General features: G+C 37.6%; 1 protein-coding gene across 3 annotated transcripts in view; it reads left to right on the top strand.

Annotated features, from left to right (window-relative positions):
• The window catches only part of PLCB1 (phospholipase C beta 1), a 682,570-nt gene that overhangs the window by 474,640 nt on the left and 190,877 nt on the right, over window positions 1-17,053 (top strand). For all 3 annotated transcript variants that reach the window (XM_029220651.1, XM_029220652.1, XM_029220653.1), the window contains exons 5-7: window positions 7,837-7,916; window positions 9,707-9,760; window positions 10,865-10,940. In XM_029220651.1, the coding sequence (XP_029076484.1) occupies window positions 7,837-7,916; window positions 9,707-9,760; window positions 10,865-10,940 (210 nt within the window). The remainder of the gene's footprint in view (window positions 1-7,836; window positions 7,917-9,706; window positions 9,761-10,864; window positions 10,941-17,053) is intronic.

Consider the following 17,053-nt stretch of genomic DNA (forward strand, 5'->3'; position numbering starts at 1 on the left):
TGCCATTAAGACAAATGCACGGCAAGATGAATTCTGATGCCTGCCAGCAGGTGGGAGAAACGTGCTCAGCCAGGCAACTCAACCCTGAATGAGCTGTGCATTGTTCCTTCTTACTCAAATCCCAACCTGCTGCCTGCTGATGATCAGAGGTAATGGGAATGACACCATTATCAATGACGGCAATAGGGGTTTGCCAATAAATTAAAAATAAATGGAAAGCTATTAAAAATTGTTAGGACTTTCATATGTCTCACAAATATTAAAATACCCTGTTTTAAATTATTATTTATTCCAGGAACCTTTTATTTAAAAAATACAATAGATTGAGGCTTCCAAATCAGGTACTTTGGAAATACCTGCTTTTAGATTATTGTCATCTGTCACTCCTGTTACTTCATTAGGGTAACCATTGACTCATAATTGCTTATATAATTATAGACTATAATTATATATATTTATATATATATATATATATATATATATATATATACACACACACACACACAGAGAAAGAGATTTGGTATTCCTTTTAGAATATTGTCATTTCCCCAAAGAACTCACTGAATAAATACATGTCTTTCGGGACAGACTTCACATTCTGCCTTTTCTCTGTGACTCTAGATGCTTGGTATCAGGTCACAGCCATGGACTGGGTGCCTGGCATGCCACGATCACGGGTGACATTTACAAGACACAGTTACTATGTGTAATTTTGTTTCTATCAATAGGACTAAGACTGACCACCACCTTGTGCTTGAGCTCAAACCTCAAACAAACAAACAAAACCCTCCCCTTTTTAAAGACAACGAACACAAATACCCAAAGAAAAAAATGGGTTAAGAATGTGAACAGGAAATTTGCAGAAAAGAAAAAGTGGAACAACCCTGACATGTAAAACAAGGCTCAACCAGGCAGGTGAATCAGGGATGCCAATTAAGACCAATCCAAGGTCCCACACTGCATACATCAAATTTGCAAAAATTTTCTGAAAGGCTGATAATAGCAAGTTGTTTTTGAAAATGTAGGAAAATACAAGCTCTCCTACACTGCCAAAAGGAACACAGAGTGTCCTTACTGCTTTGGTGAGCAAGCAGCTGCCTCTAGTACTGCTGAAGATGCATGGATCCTAAGAATACATCATGGTAATAACCCTAGAGAAACTTCTGGATGTGGCTTGAGTCAACAAGAAATACGTTTGTGCAAATAAACTTTTTTTTTTTTTTTTTTTTTTTTGCGGTATGCGGGCCTTTCACTGTTGTGGCCTCTCCCGTTGCGGAGCACAGGCTCCGGACGCACAGGCTCAGCGACCATGGCTCACGGGCCCAGCCGCTCCATGGCATGTGGGATCTTCCCGGACCGGAGCACAAACCCGTGTCCCCTGCATCGGCAGGCGGACTCTCAACCACTGCGCCACCAGGGAAGCCCACAAATAAACATTTTTGAAGGAAAAAACTACATATGTACATGAACAGAAGAATAAATTAGTTATACATTCTTATAGTGGAATATTTTAGTAGTTAAAATTAATGACCTAGATCTACATGAGAAGCAAGGACACATTTTAAAGACATAATGTTGACTGCAAATAGCCATTGGCCAAAGGATGCATACAGTATGATATGATTTATGTAATATTTTAAATAAACATATATGAGTCCATACCAGGGACTGGCAAACTTTTTCTGTAAAGGGCCAGCTAGTAAATACTTTGCCCCTTGGGAGTCTCTGTTGCAACTACTCTACTGGGCCACTATAGCATGAAAGCAGTCATAGACAATACATAAATGAACGAGCATGGCTGTGTTCCAGTAAAACTTTATTTAGAAAAACAGGTGGCAGGCTGGATTTAGCCCTCAGGGGTTTGTTGAACCCTGATAAAGACCACTGTCCTCAGAATCCATATGAAAATAGATAAGGTATTGATATCTGCTTTTCAAAATAGAGCTTGCTCCTGGGAAAGTGAGAAGAATGGAATCAGGGAGAAGCACAACATAGAATGAGTCTGCACTGCAGTGTCTTAAGTACATAATTTTTTAAAAGCACGGGAGGAAATATCACAAATTGGTAACATTTGTTAAATATGGATATGTGTTAGTTACACTGTTCTTTGTATTTTCAGGTGTAACAGAGATACGTAATGCTAGAAAAAGGAAAGATTAAAAAATACATTAAAATACTAAAGATAGCATGCATCAGAACAATGGGAAACAGAAATATCTGCAAGAATGATATTTCTTCCAGAAGGTTCTGTCTTAGTCTGTATACCACTTGTGTTCATAAGTTGAGCCAAAAAGTTAAGAGGTGTGAATTGCTGATAGGAGAAATTTCTCTCTGTTCTCAGAATTATGAACGGTTGTTGAATAGCTTCATGACTAGTATTTGGATCTAGGGCAACTAGATCTAAAAGTTATTGAATCTCTCTCTTCACATTAGTTCAGTCACGTTCAAGTTGAATCTGTGACTTCCTCTATCAAAGTTCTAAGACTTTAGAGCTGCATTTTGTGATGGACCTCACCCCTCTCTCCATCTTATGATTTTTCCTCTACCATCATTATCGTAGCATAGTGGTAAGGTGTATACTTTATGAACTTCACACATTGTTTCATCACTGTAACATAATGGTAAGGTGTTCAGACTCCAGAGGCAAACTTCCTGTGTTCAAACCTTGGATGTGCCTCTAACCATCTGTGGGACCTTATGCTAGTCATTGCATGCCTCTGTGCCTCAGTTCTCTCATTTGTCAAAATAGGGTGGTAATAACAGAGTACATCTCATAGGGTTGTTGTGAGTATTAAAACGTTAATTACTGGGCTTCCCTGGTGGCGCAGTGGTTGGGAGTCTGCCTGCCGATGCAGGGGACGCGGGTTCGGGCCCCGGTCCGGGAAGATCCCACATGCCGCGGAGCGGCTGGGCCCGTGAGCCATGGCCACTGAGCCTGCACGTCCGGAGCCTGTGCTCTGCAATGGGAGAGGCCACAACAGTGAGAGGCCCGCGTACCACAAAAAAAAAAAAAAAAAAAAAAAAGTTAATTACTTACAAAATGCTTAGAACAGTGCATAGCCCATAGCAAGTGCTAAGTCAATGTTTTAAACACAGCATAGTTAAGTGGATTTATTTATCATTTTTATCTTTTTGAACTGTATGTAGCAGCCATCTTAAAATGTTCTAGGACAAAATGAAAAAAGCACAGTATCTAAGAGTACAGGTTTTGGAGCCCAAGAAATCAGTTATCTAACCCCAAACTGTGATCTTATTAACTCTGAGGATATAAATAAATTTTATAAGTGCTTTGAAACTTTGAATCCTCATCTGTAAAATGAGGCTAATAACAGTACCTGCCTCCTAGAGAATTACTGTAAGAATTAATTAAGTTGTTGGATGCAAAGAATTTAGCTCAGTACCTAGTAAAAACTCAAACAATACCTATGAGAGTAACTGAAACTTGTAAAATAATTGTTCGTAGTATTAAGCAAACACATAAATCCTGTGGCAAGAATGACAGAACTTAAATAACTTTAGAAATAAAAGTACATTAACTTTGTGACATGTTAGGAAAACTTAATGGTGTCAAGACTGGGATCTCGGGCTTCCCTGTTGGCGCAGTGGTTGAGAATCCACCTGCCGATGCGGGGAGCACGGGTTCGTGTCCCGGTCCGGGAAGATCCCACATGCCGCGGAGTGGCTGGGCCCGTGAGCCGTGGCCGCTGAGCCTGCGCGTCTGGAGCCTGTGCTCCGCAACGGGAGAGGCCACAACAGTGAGAGGCCCGCGTACCACAAAAAAAAAACAACAACTGGGATCTCAGTAACGACGCTGGGGTGAGGGAATTGCAGAAATCATCTTGCGATGGAAGATACGAACGTGTGCATTTAAACTCCAGGTGAAATCCCACAGAAGTTGATCTTTAGATCCATTTTCTCTAGTTCAGGTCTCTGTAATCCCCATCACAAGAAGAGATCGATCCTAAGGCAGAAAATGTCACTTAAGAAGCTTCAGGGTTTAAATAGCAGGGACTGAACCAAGCTTAGTAGCAATCATCAGAACTTTGCCTCTGAAAGTAGAAAAACAAATAGTCCAGATTAAATAAGAAGCTGTCCTTCCAATGCCATACTAACTAGGGCCCAGTGCTGGATTTATGAGAGCACTGCCAGGTTGGGAGCCGTCTACCCTGCAGCAAAGCATATGTCATAATCTCATAATGAGCTGAGGCTGAGGCTGCTTTAAGCTGCTCTGGCCACATCTCTTAGCCATGTTGTTCTTAATACAGCTGTAAGGGCTTTTTGGTTATTCTAAAACAAATGACCAAAATATTTCTTTATTTGTTTGGGAAGCAAGTAGACAAAGATTAGAATAATGCTTAAAGTTCTGCCCCTGGCCCAGCAGTACACTTAAACATGCATAAAATATATAAAGGTTTCTTGGAAAAAATGCAGATTTTGAGTCAGAGATCTGGTGTGGAGCTTACAGTCCTACATTTCTATCAAGCTTTCCGTCAGTGCTGTAAGTCCTCTTGCCACTCATAGCATCATCTGACACAGCCCTCACTTGGGATACAGATTCTCTGCCAGCCCCTCCCCAGCATCTGCGTCAGCATCTGCATTTTAACAAGACCTGCAGCGATTTGTACGCACATGAAAGTTTGAGAAGCCCTGCTCTAGAACGTATGTGAACCAATTTCTCCAACACTTTGGTTGCACATCCCCTATTTACACAATGTAGCTACTTCTGGCACCCAAAAGTCCTGAAATTTGTTATCCGTCTGACTCTAACAGTGCTCTACCCATATCCCCTCCAATTCATTCACCATTTTCATATACAGCACCTCGATGGGGATGGGCTTTCACTTCCAACAGCCAGCACTCATGTCTCTTTGTTGTATGCACCCTCTGGATGCTGGAACCCCCTTTGCCTACTATCAAGGAAAGCAGGAAGTGCCTGGGGATTTCCATCCCCTCCAGCAAGCCCTGACCCAAGACTAACAGGCACAGGGATCACCATACTCCAGCTCCTTTTCTGCTCATCAGAAAACTCAAGTTTCAGGAGTGGTCTACACAGGGAAAGATTAAGCCAAAATTACCATCTGCGGAGTTTGCTTGGTATCTCAACTTTCTGCCTTCTTCGCTTCCCAATCCTGCTCACTCCCTTATAATGTTGCCAGGGAACACTTTGTAATAAACCCATTTCTCATAAATCCTTGTCTCAGGGTCTGCTTCTGGGGAACTCAAGGTAATACACATGCTGTTTTAGCTCAGTGTAATATAGACTGAGACCAGTACCCCACCAAGGATTGAGTTATTTCTCAAGTTGCTTTGGTTACTGCTTTAGACCCTGAATTTTGATTCAGCCTGGGTCAGATTTTCTGCATATCTCAAAAGGCTGCAGGAAGTCCATGGATTCTAGGAATTCCACACTTGGAAATTTAGATGCTCACATTCTGAGAATGTGGTCAAATAAATTATGCCTTACTTTCTGAAACAGCTGTGGCTGTGCAGTGAAGGTGGTGATGATGCAGTCCTTCAGCTGGCTTTATAAAGGACCCAAAGAAGGAGTGAAGGATCTAGAAGACCTGCCCTGACCCATGCTGCAGCCACAGCTCCCAGCTATGTGTGGCTGTTGAGCACTTGAAAGGCTGCCAGTGCAAATTAAGACAGGCTCTCAGTGCAAAATGCACACCTCATTTCAAAGACTAAGCACATAAAAAGAATTATATAATAGCTCAGTAATTTTTATGTTGATTACATGGCTAATAATATGTTTGAAATATTGGCTTAAATAAAATATATTATTAAATTTGTTTCACCTGTCTATTTCTACTTTTTTTAAAGTGGCTACCGGAAATTTAAAATTATATGTGTAGTTCACATTATATTTCTGCTGGACTAGATGTAATAGAGGTCTTATCTTTCAACCTAAAAGGTCAGACCCAATTAAATCTCCCCAGCTCTTCATAATACCTTCTCTGTACCTATTTCTGTTGTGGAATTGGCCCCCAGTAAACATACAAAATGGTACATTGCCTCCAATTATAAATACTTTTACCAAAGCATAAAGTTGCCATGGAGCCAGAAAAGTCTAAAGTTCTACCCCTAGCCTGGAAAATATTATACCAGAAACATATTTTGAAAATCAGTGCCAGTAGTTATTACTCTTAGTTTAAAATAATCTATTTTGAGGACATTTTATTTTAAAGCTGTTAAAAAGTTATTCCAAAGCTTTTCTGTGTGTCCATCAAGTTTGTTTCACTGATAGCTCTTCTGTGCTATCTTCCCCAAGCCCTCCACAAACAGTCCATAGAATCCAAAGCCTCACTATGTCTCACCTGGACTGTGACAGCTTCCTAATTGAGTTCCCCCATCTGGTTTCTCAGCCTCAAATCCACCCAGCATTTGGCTACCAGATAACCTCCTTAACAAACCATCTAGCCCTGGCTCTCCTTACCTTCACCCTAAAAGAAAGGCCTTCAGTGATATTATATTTTTTTGCCAAATTCCAGAAAACTGAACAGACATTAAATGCTCTCCATACTCTCACCCCAGCTCTACGTTTTTTTGTTGCAACTTCCCCTCTTTCTTCCAATTCCTTTTAGGCTACTCCCCATTCCCACTAAGTCCTGCCGCTAAAACATACCCAACAGAATAATGTAAATCTTCTTATAGTACGTAGAGTGTTGTCATCTGGGATTTTTCTCTAAAGTCCAAGTATTTCAGGTGATAATGTAAGCTGCTTGATCACACTTATTTGTGCAAAATTGATTTGCATTTAATGTGAATGTTTTCCTGCTTAATTTTATATAACCTCAGAATTTAAAAGACTTCAAGGGAAATTAAAGGTCTTTAATTTGTGTGACAGTTTTTACTGTGCTGATTTTTAAAATAAACTCAATATTTTAAAGCAAAACAAACACCTAAACAAACAAAAAACACTGCTTAGAGTGCCCTCTTCCCTCTCCCATGACTCTATACCCCAAGTTCTACCTCAAATGTTACAGTATTGCATGACGGCATATTATCAGGGCCTTAAATCAGGAGGCAAAACACAAAAGACCAACAAAGCTATAGTAGAAATAGCAAACCTAGGTGGAAAAACATTATTTCACTGAGGAGGGAGCCAAGTCAACTGCAACATCAGATGATTACATTACTTAGCTCTTATGTCATCTTCTCTTATTCTTTTTCAGCCCGGAATGTTAATCAAAGCCATCACCCAGAATGGAACTTCAACTGTTTTTTTGTAGATTTGTTCTTTCCCATTTTCTTGGAAGCCAAGAGAGATCAGTGGTGAATGGTGTGAGGTAGGGATTGAGATTAGGTCAGCAGTAAGGAATGGACTCAGCTCGGGGGTGGGGAGCAGGGGAGAGACAGTACTGGATATTGTATGACATTGTGACTGCACCTAGTTTAGAGAATTTCTAGAACTGTAATTAACATTTAAGGAGTTCCTGGTATAGCTGCTTTGACTTGAGTAGTAAAATAGGAAGATCTTATTTGCAGGTGTGTTGAAAAGATAATTATTTTAAACCCTTTATCTGTTTATAATGCAAGGAAAGGAATAACATATGCTTGCTTATTAAAGGCAACATACCAGGTCTCTATCTGTAGGGATTTTAAAAAGCAGATAAAATTTGTTTATGGGTAAAGAATATTTCCTTAGGAAAGGAGTAATCGCTCAGGGATTTGAATTTAATTATGTCATTTTTACAGGATAAAAACGGGAAAAAAACCCAAAACCCTTAGGCATACAAATTGAGCTAATTTGTCTTCCTAGTAGCCTAGCTAAAAACATGCATCTAATGACTGTACAGTAGTTAAGCTAATGCAAGTGTGATTTACATTTTTCAGGAATGGACAAATGAAGTTTTCAGTCTGGCAACGAACCTGCTGGCCCAAAACATGTCTAGGGATGCATTTCTGGAAAAAGCGTAAGTAGCTCTAAGTTTATTGCTAAGGGTGCTGCTTCATTTGAATCAGTTTCCTTTCTCCTTTGTGAGTCTTTTGTTTATGCTGCACTGGCTTCTCACATTGATAAACATAAATTTCCCTCTGGCACTTGTTAGAGAACTGATACATCCACCGTTTCAAACTGGAAGACTTCCAAGAAAGATCGTTCTTTCCTCTGAGCCACACATCAGGGTTACATTGAGCTCGCCTGAATGTCAATGCCTTTGACACACAGTAAGCAGATACTTCTAAATCCTGGCAGCTGTGCTCAGAACCAAAAATTATTCATCTCAGGGAGTCTTCAGCCCTACATCTGCCTGTGTTGTATCAATTATTAATCTGAGGAAGAGAATGAACAACATATGGGACTCAGTTCTCTCGAGTCTAAGATCTCTGATAGATGCTACTTAAATCAATAGGCTGATGTCCTGACTACTGTCCTTATAGACAATCACAGCAAATGTTAGTAAGAAAAGAGAAAGAACATGTAGAAGAAAGAGCAGAATGAAAAGGAAAAGGAAAGAAAGCAAATCAGGATTACCCAGTCGCTCTCAAATTACAGTCTTTCTGAAATTTATTTGACCAAGGAAAATAATGATTTCTGCCAAATGAGCAGCTAGGAAAGCTGGTTGTGTTCAGTTTGGAAACAGTGGGTATCCAGGATTTTGGGAAGCCTTGAAATGAAAACCACAAGTGGAAACATTACTAGGTGGTCCTCTATTTTATTTAATAACTTTCTTCTCTCTTCTTCTGTAAGACATACCCATCATTCCAGACCAAAGACTCCAGACCACATTTCTTTCATACTCTTCTATGAAATCCTTTTACTGTTAGTCAGTACTCACAGGTCTTCACTTAAATGCTCTTTCATGTCATCATCTCATCTCCTTACTTTGTCACCTTCAAGACCTTTCCTATGTGCCTCCCCCTTCCCTCTTCCTTTATTCCTCATTTTTAAAAAATTGTCTTTGATCTTACCATTCTTCATCTAACAGACATTTCTGGAACATCTGTTGTGCCACACAATGTTGGTGGAAGGTGACACAGAGAGAGATAAGATGTTTTACCTGAAACATAGCATGTTATAGCTCGTAAAACATCTAGCTGGCTAATAATATCTATTGCAAATGTCCATTTCAAATAGGCATCTCCCTATGAATAGCTGCTATGGACATTCTAGAACATGCCTTTTGATGAACACACTGTAAGCATTTCTGTTGCATCTACACCTAGGTATAGGATTGTTGTGTCATAGCATGAGCAGCTGGTGGTCCCAGTTTACACACCCATCAGCAGAGTTTGTAAGCTCTCCTGCCCCTTCTCTCTATCCACATGTCCAGAAGCAGTGGAAGAGAAAAATGTAGTTGTATATTCACACAATAGAATACCATACAGCAACGAGAGTGAAAGATCTACAATGAAAAGCAAAAATATGGATGGATCTCAAAAGCATAATATTGAGTGAAAGAAGCCAGACACAAAAGAACGTGATTCCATTATGTAAAGGGCAAAAATAATCTGAGTTGTTTAAAGTCAGGATAGTGGTTCCCACTTTGGGGATAAGACCTGGAAGGGGGCATGACAGGGGCTTCTGGGATGCTACTAAGGTGATAATATTCTTTTTCTTGATCTGGGTGGTGATTGCAGAAACTTGGACAATTGGTGAAAATTCAGCGAACTGTACATATGCAGGAGCCCTTTTCTATGCATTTTATTCTTCAATAAAAAGCTTTAAAAAAAACTAAACACTTGTTTTCTGCTTCTCCAACAGCTATACTAAACTTAAGCTGCAAGTCACTCCAGAAGGACGCATTCCTCTCAAAAAGTAAGCTTCATGAGCATTTCCCATTATTCTTTTTTTTTTTTTTTCCCTCAAAGATGTGAATCCGTGCCATGGCTCTGTTTTGGTCCAAGTAGGAGCATGGAAATGTGTGCTAACCCTGTCCTCCCACACACTCCATATGCACATCAGTGCAGCTGGTTTTCTCATAGAGATTTCCTGGGCCTCCCCGCTTCCTGTGGCATCATTCTCAAGAAACACCAAGGCAGGAAGGGGGTGGAGGGGATGGGGGACCCTTGCTGTTAAACCTAAAAGACCATCTGAGACTCAGATCTATTCTAGGAATGGAAACTGGGTGACCACAATGCCTCTTTCTTCCAAGATGACACTAGCCTTGAAGCAGGGGTTGCAAACTCAAATGTCAACAGAAGCCAGGCAGGGAACATGCATGATGAAGCAGGCCAGGAACAGGAAGGAAAACTGAAGAGTGAAACCCCGTCTCAAGGAGACAAGGACAACTCAACTCCACCATATTCCCTGTGGGACTGGTGGGCTCTGGACGCTAGATTTTCTAATGTTTCAATAGAACCCATAAATCCAAATTGTTATATTAAATTGTTCAGTACTTAAGTTATATTTTTTAAACCCAAATTACTGACCAACAAAAGCACATCTCTAGACCATGTTCAGTCAAAAGCCTTTAACCTTTGACTTACTAGCTACCAGTGGGCTTCTGCTCATAAAAAAGTTACATTATTAATAATAATACTATTAATTAATTGTTTATTATTAATAATATTAGCAACGTACACCTTTAGAGCAGTGAGTAGCAGCAAGGAGACAGAGTTGTCAAGGATGTTGATTTTAGTGCTTAACACAATACCAGAGGCTATTTAGTGCAATGTTTTTTAACTGGGTCATCGCCATTGTCTCAAAATATTGATTTTATTTTAGGCACTTTGATTTTAAAAAGCACACACATAGAACTTCCAGAACACATATGCTGATGCTAGAACAATCAGTATCTTTTAATTCTCTAAAGATGAATTATAAGGAGGTTTGATTGAACGGAATGTTTCAGCTGGCGTCATCTACAAGTGTGATCCAAATGCCTTTTAAGCATCTCTCACGTGTGCTTTCACTTCACAGCATATACCGCTTGTTCTCAGCAGACCGGAAGCGAGTTGAAACTGCTTTAGAGGCTTGTAGTCTTCCATCTTCAAGGGTGAGCATGTTGCCTTCCTAAAACTAGCACTGCTAAATAGCCCTGAATAATCTTACTAAGATATATCTTGCCCCAATATTATCCAAACATTTTTAAAACTAAGAAGTACATAGGACTTATTTGTTAATATGTACAATATACGGGGTCACTGTATTAGTTTCTTTCACTCCCATAACTCCAACATTTTCAGTAAGAAAGACCCTTTGCAAGTTGAAAACAATAAATAAATAACCAATTAATACAAAAAAAGTACTGGTCAAAAAATATTAACGTTACTAAGAATTTAAGCTTCTTATTAATTATAAATCCTTTCTTGATGTCCGTTGAGATATTAGCTAATGATTATAGATTATGGTTAGTAGTATTTTAAAATATTAATTTCATCTTATCCCCCTTTTTAAATGTCTAGGGCTAATATTTTTAAGTTAATAAGCAATTAGAATGCTAGTACATTTTATAAATAGATATATTTATGTACATTGCAGGGTGGTTCTCAAAAGGCTTTTGCCAGAGAAGTACAGGATCAAAACAGTTTGAAAATTGCCTACTTTGCTCCTATGGCAGTCAAGTAGATGAGAGGATAAGCTTGTAAGATGCTTTTTTTTTTTTCTCCCAATACATTTGAGGCACTTAATATATGTTGACCACTTAAAACAAAGTAATTCGCCTTCATTTCAATGCATTTCTACATACCTGGCTCTAATTATCGTTGTTTCTGGGATAGCTGGGTCTGTTGCATAAAACCTTTTCCTTGTGCTATATGCAGAACACTCCTTTCTATTATGAATTATTTTTATCCCAGTATCTAAGCAACAAGTAAGCAAGAATAACACTTATACCCAAAGAAGAACCTTTGAGTCTCTTGAAACATGCTGGCAGTGTTGAAGTTGCACTGAATGAAGTTGAGAAGCCATTCTTAAATGTATGGTTAAGTTATGAAAAGTATTGAGAGCTGTTGCATCAGTTACATCAGCCAATTCTTGTGAATATTTTTCAGAAAAATGAAGTTTATTAACGACTTTGGTCGGTAACAGAAAAGAAATAAAAAAGTCGCTCTCCGCTATCAGTTTCTTGCTCTCTGTGGAAAAAGCTGCTGGTGCTGCAAACACTGGGCAGAGCTGTGGAAAGGCCCCCAAGCATTTAACCTTCACTTTAATAAAGCAAAAGAAAATGATCACACTTGTTTATTATTGCTCTTTCGTTTGATGCTTCAGAGCAGGAAAGATATAACTGTTAAGGTCTTGTCCTTGACTCAACAAATATTTTTTTTATTTGACCTATTTTTTTTCTTTTTTTAATTGAAATACAGTTGACTCACAATGTGTTAATTTCTGTTGTACAGCAAAGTGATTCAGTTATATATATATATATATATATATATATATATATATGTATATATGTGTGTATATATATACATTCTTTTTCATATTTTTTTATTATGATTTATCACAGGATATTGAATATAGTTCCCTGTGCTATACAGTAGGACCTTGTTGCTTATTTATCCTATATATAATATTGTAGTTTGCATCTGCGAATTCCAAACTCCCAGTCCATCCCTCCCCCACCACCTTTCCCCTTTGGTAACCATAAGTTTGTTTTCTATGTCTCTGAGTCTGTTTCTGTTTCATACATAAGTTCATTTGTGTCATATTTTAGATTCCACATATAAGTGATATCATATGGTATTTGTTTTTCTAGTTCTGACTTACTTCACTTAGTATGATAATCTTAAGTCCATCCATGTTGCTGCAAATGGCATTGTTTTGTTCTTTTTTATGGCTCAGTAGTATTCCATTATGTGTATATGTACCACATCTTCTTTATCCGTTCAGACTTGACAGATATCGCTTGAGCTCTTACTATGTGCCCTCCATCACTGAGAATATGGTAGTGAGCAAAATGAAGTTCCAGTCCCAGGATTCAAGGACCATATACTCTCTGGAGGTGCTAGTCAAACACTTTGACTGATGTGTGTAAATTGGGGGGGAATGCCATGAACAAAAGGAATGGAGCACTGCCACTGAAAATAAGGGAAGTTCATTCCAGAAAAAGAAAACAATGTGTGCAAAACCCTGAGGCTGGAAAAAATTTACTGGTTTGAGTAACTGAAAAAAGACCACTGCATTTAAGCATGAAAAGAAAGTGTGAGACATGAATTTAGAAAGACATGCCAAGAATTTTTTTCCTCTACAGTTGCTCCTGAATTGACCTTTACTGGATAACATCTTGTGGAAAAAAAAAAAAAAGATCAAAAATGTTAACTTATTACTATAAAACTAGCTAAGGGAAAGAAGGAATAGAAAAATGAAGCTGAATAGAAAATCAAATCCATCAATCAATTCTCTGTAAATTGCAATTTTCTAAACAATTGGATTCTGACAATCCAGTCGATAAATGCAGATTGAGTTTTTACAATCCACTATGTCTATTATAGGTTCACACTTTCAATCCAATGTCAACTGGAGACATTTTTTAAAGGAAAATGAGTTTCAAATAACAGGAGTTATGTTTAAATTGAAAAAAATATTTATCTTTAGTAAATTAAATGTTATGACAATTTTCTGAAAACAGATTGGAGACTTTTTAAAAATATAATCAACTTCCATCATAAAGTTTTGAAAGCTCATTATTCACAGTAAAGTATACTTTAGTTGGAGGACTCGTAGAATTACAATGCTGTAAAAAGATCTAAAAAACAAAGTCAGTTTCAGAGCTAGGAAATAAATGCTTCCTTGAACTGACTATATTTTAAATCCTTGTTGTAAGTTCATATCTACAGAACAGTGGCCCTAGAAAATATTCACTAATTAGCAAAGATATACTGACAAGAGGTGTTTTAAACACTCCACAGAAGAAAAGGTTACGTAAATGGTAGACGGTAGTACATATCTGGGAACCTTATATAGCCAGTGGTTGTTCAAACTAGATTTAATTGTGTTCTGTAAATAGACACATTACCAGAAATACTGTGGATATCCTGTTGAGATTTTTTAAACATTATCTTTGTGCACATTGTTAGGGATAATTAATGCACTTGAACTTGTATCCTGACCAACATGATCCATTGAAATAGCACATTCCTTAAAGGGTACTCCTTTAGAGATTTCAAATGCTTCCTAAAGTTACCTTAATTGTTAAAAAGTAGTACTGTATCTAAAAAGAGAGGCAAAGTAATTACTGTCTTCTTTAATAATCCAAACGTATTTTCCAGTGAGATGTTTGAAGACTTTTCCATATTCAGAAAACTACTACTTTACTCACAAACTTTCTGAGAACAGAAAATAGTGTGTTTGCACCAAATTCCCTTTGATTTAAGGCTTTATTAACTTGAAAAAAAAGCTCACTGACATTTGGAATCATAGTCTTGGCATAGCACTGATCTTTTAATGAAGAAGATAAGAATAAATCCATATTTTTTTTATAAAATAAAGCTTACTATAGTTATCAACATACATGTAATACCAAAGAAAACAGCGATTATTCTGGATTTAAAGAATTCCATAAATTTTACTAAAGAATACTATGAACAAAATTTACAAAAGAACGTCTCCCAGGATAACTGTAATAGGTTGCCTTTCTCCTATGCCTTATACCCAGAATGTAAATTAGAAATTATAGTTATTCATTCAGCTGTGATTCTTAAAATCACTAATATCACAATTCCATTTTAGAACCACATTATGTATTCAGTTCATTATCAGTAGTTTACTTGTAATTATTTCATGTACTCTCTGGCTGTCTCAACTTTTGATTTATAACTTTAGGACAGAAATACTGAAAATAGATTGAAATCCTGAATTTACCAGAAAATAATTCATTGATTTGTGAAGATAAAATCTGTATGTGGACTCCTTCTTCATTAAAGTCCAGTGAATTAAATTAATATGTTTTTGAATAACATTTCTGAATGTTAAGTACCTGTTCATTATAGAATTGTTTTTTAAATCTACAAATGTATAAAGAAGAAAATACAAACAGTATCCAAAAACTGATATGCAATTTAGTTTTCTGGATTGCAGTGTGAGTTGAGGAATCAAGCGACCTTACTTCAAAGCATAGCAACTGCCCCCCCTCAATTTGATGCCTTAGACAAGTTTTGTAAGCTCCCATCTCTTCAGTGTATGTATCTGTAAAAGGGGCCCCTAACCATGCCAACCTCATAGAGTTGACATGGGATTAACTGAAAACATTCAAGTAAAGCTCATAGAACTATATGCTTGACATACAGTAAGTGCTCAATAAATATTAATTCCTATTATCCTCTGAGTATTTTTACATATGCATATATATATATGAGTTTTTTCTCTTTTTTTATTTTCAATTTGGCATGTGGATATGTCATAACCTGGTCTTTGGAATCTGGAAATGTAAATGCCATCAGTACTATCTCAAGTTTTTTGTTTAATCTTTTCTCTTTTGAGATTCTTTGTATACAAGCATGGAATTGAAGCAAATACGTTTTTAAAGTATGGAAATTCTTTGTAGTTTCTGGAATAAATGGGCCTGATTCTGACTGTATTGGTCTTCTTAGTTCTCCCTCAAAAAGTTTGGATAACAATGGCAACAACTAATCACTGACCATCTGTTTTGTATTGGAGCCATGATGTGGTGAACCAAGTCCTGGACTACGAGACAGAAGACCTAAGGTCTTGTCCCATACCCAGGTTCACCCAACAGACATTGATTAGGTGCATATTATATGCTGGGCATCATTCTTGGGACACAAAGGAATTAAATAAGAGATAGTCACTTTGCTCTGAAACACGCAGTCTAGTAGATCATCAGAAATATAAAAAATAAAGGAAAAATTGTGTGATGGATCCTCTAAGGAAGGTATATAAAGGTGGATTATGGACACAAAAAGAGAATGTGTCATCTCTACCTGGTTTGGTAAGGAAGGGTTCACAGAAGAGTATTTGAACTTTGGGTACAATCTTAAGGGTATTGGACTTTAAGTTTCCTCCTGCTTAAACAGGACAATGAATCTATTCTATACACTTCACCAAATCATGAGGTCCAGGAAAAGAAAATAGGTGAATGACCTTTGTGAATTTCAGCCTTATTTAAAATATACAGAATTGGTAATTGCCTGTAGCTTTTCCCTAAGTATCTCCCCCATACTCTTTCACTTGAGTTTTCAGTGGTGCACATTTTAACTTTTTTCTCCAAAATATATTTTCTCCCATTTTCACCCACTGACCCTAAAGGGTATCTTCATCAGTCAAGTTGGGCAAGAGAAAAATGAAGCTGTATTGAAATGTTGTCCATTTTCTATGTGCTAACATCCAACTGGTAATAAAAATAATACTGTATTTATTCAGCTTATTTCATCAATGTGTCCTCTCTAATAGGAAGTTCTAATTCATAGCTGGTGAGTAAACATGGTTAGAGTTTTAGTAAAGCATATTGCTCCATGAAATTATGTTTATGGAATATTATGCAAATGGCTTTAGTTGAATCTGATGTTCTGTGGGAAGCATACTTGCTGTCAACTTCCACTTTTGTCATAAATTACACTCATTCATTTAGTAAATATTTATTGTGGACCTGCTATATGTTACAGATTGAGCAGTTAACAAGCAACACACAAGTCCTAGCTTGTGTTGATCTGCAGGTTAGCAAGTAATACAGAGAACTGTACAGCTGGGAGTACAAAACAGTTAAATAAGTACTGAAATATGAGATAAGTGTGGTGTGATGGTAGCACAGAATGGAAGACAAAACCTGGTCTCAGAGGAAGAGATTTTAAGCTAAGACAAGAAGGGAGAAAAAAAAGAAGTCAGTAAGAAAAGGAAAACAATGATTGATATCCTTAGACAAAGTCTGTTTATTTGTATGCTGAGGGGAGGGGGAGGTAGAGTGAGCTCTAAATAGTAACTAAACAGTAAGGAGACTGGGAGAACAAATTTGGGGTTCATCAAATCCAATAAAGTCTGATGCTTGAGTTGGCCGACAGAGCCACTGAGTACTTCCTTGAGATTTGTTTTAAAATCTCTCTTCCCTGTATCTCTCAGCCAAAGAGTAGGAGAGAGGCTCATTTCTGGCTATTTTAAAAACTACTTAAAAGAGACATGGAAGTCTAACTCCGAGAGAGGGTGGCACTAAAAAAA

This window comes from Monodon monoceros, unplaced genomic scaffold, assembly GCF_005190385.1.
Source record: "Monodon monoceros isolate NGI ecotype Baffin Bay Population unplaced genomic scaffold, NGI_Narwhal_1 Super_Scaffold_13, whole genome shotgun sequence".
NCBI classification, from domain to species: domain Eukaryota; kingdom Metazoa; phylum Chordata; class Mammalia; order Artiodactyla; family Monodontidae; genus Monodon; species Monodon monoceros.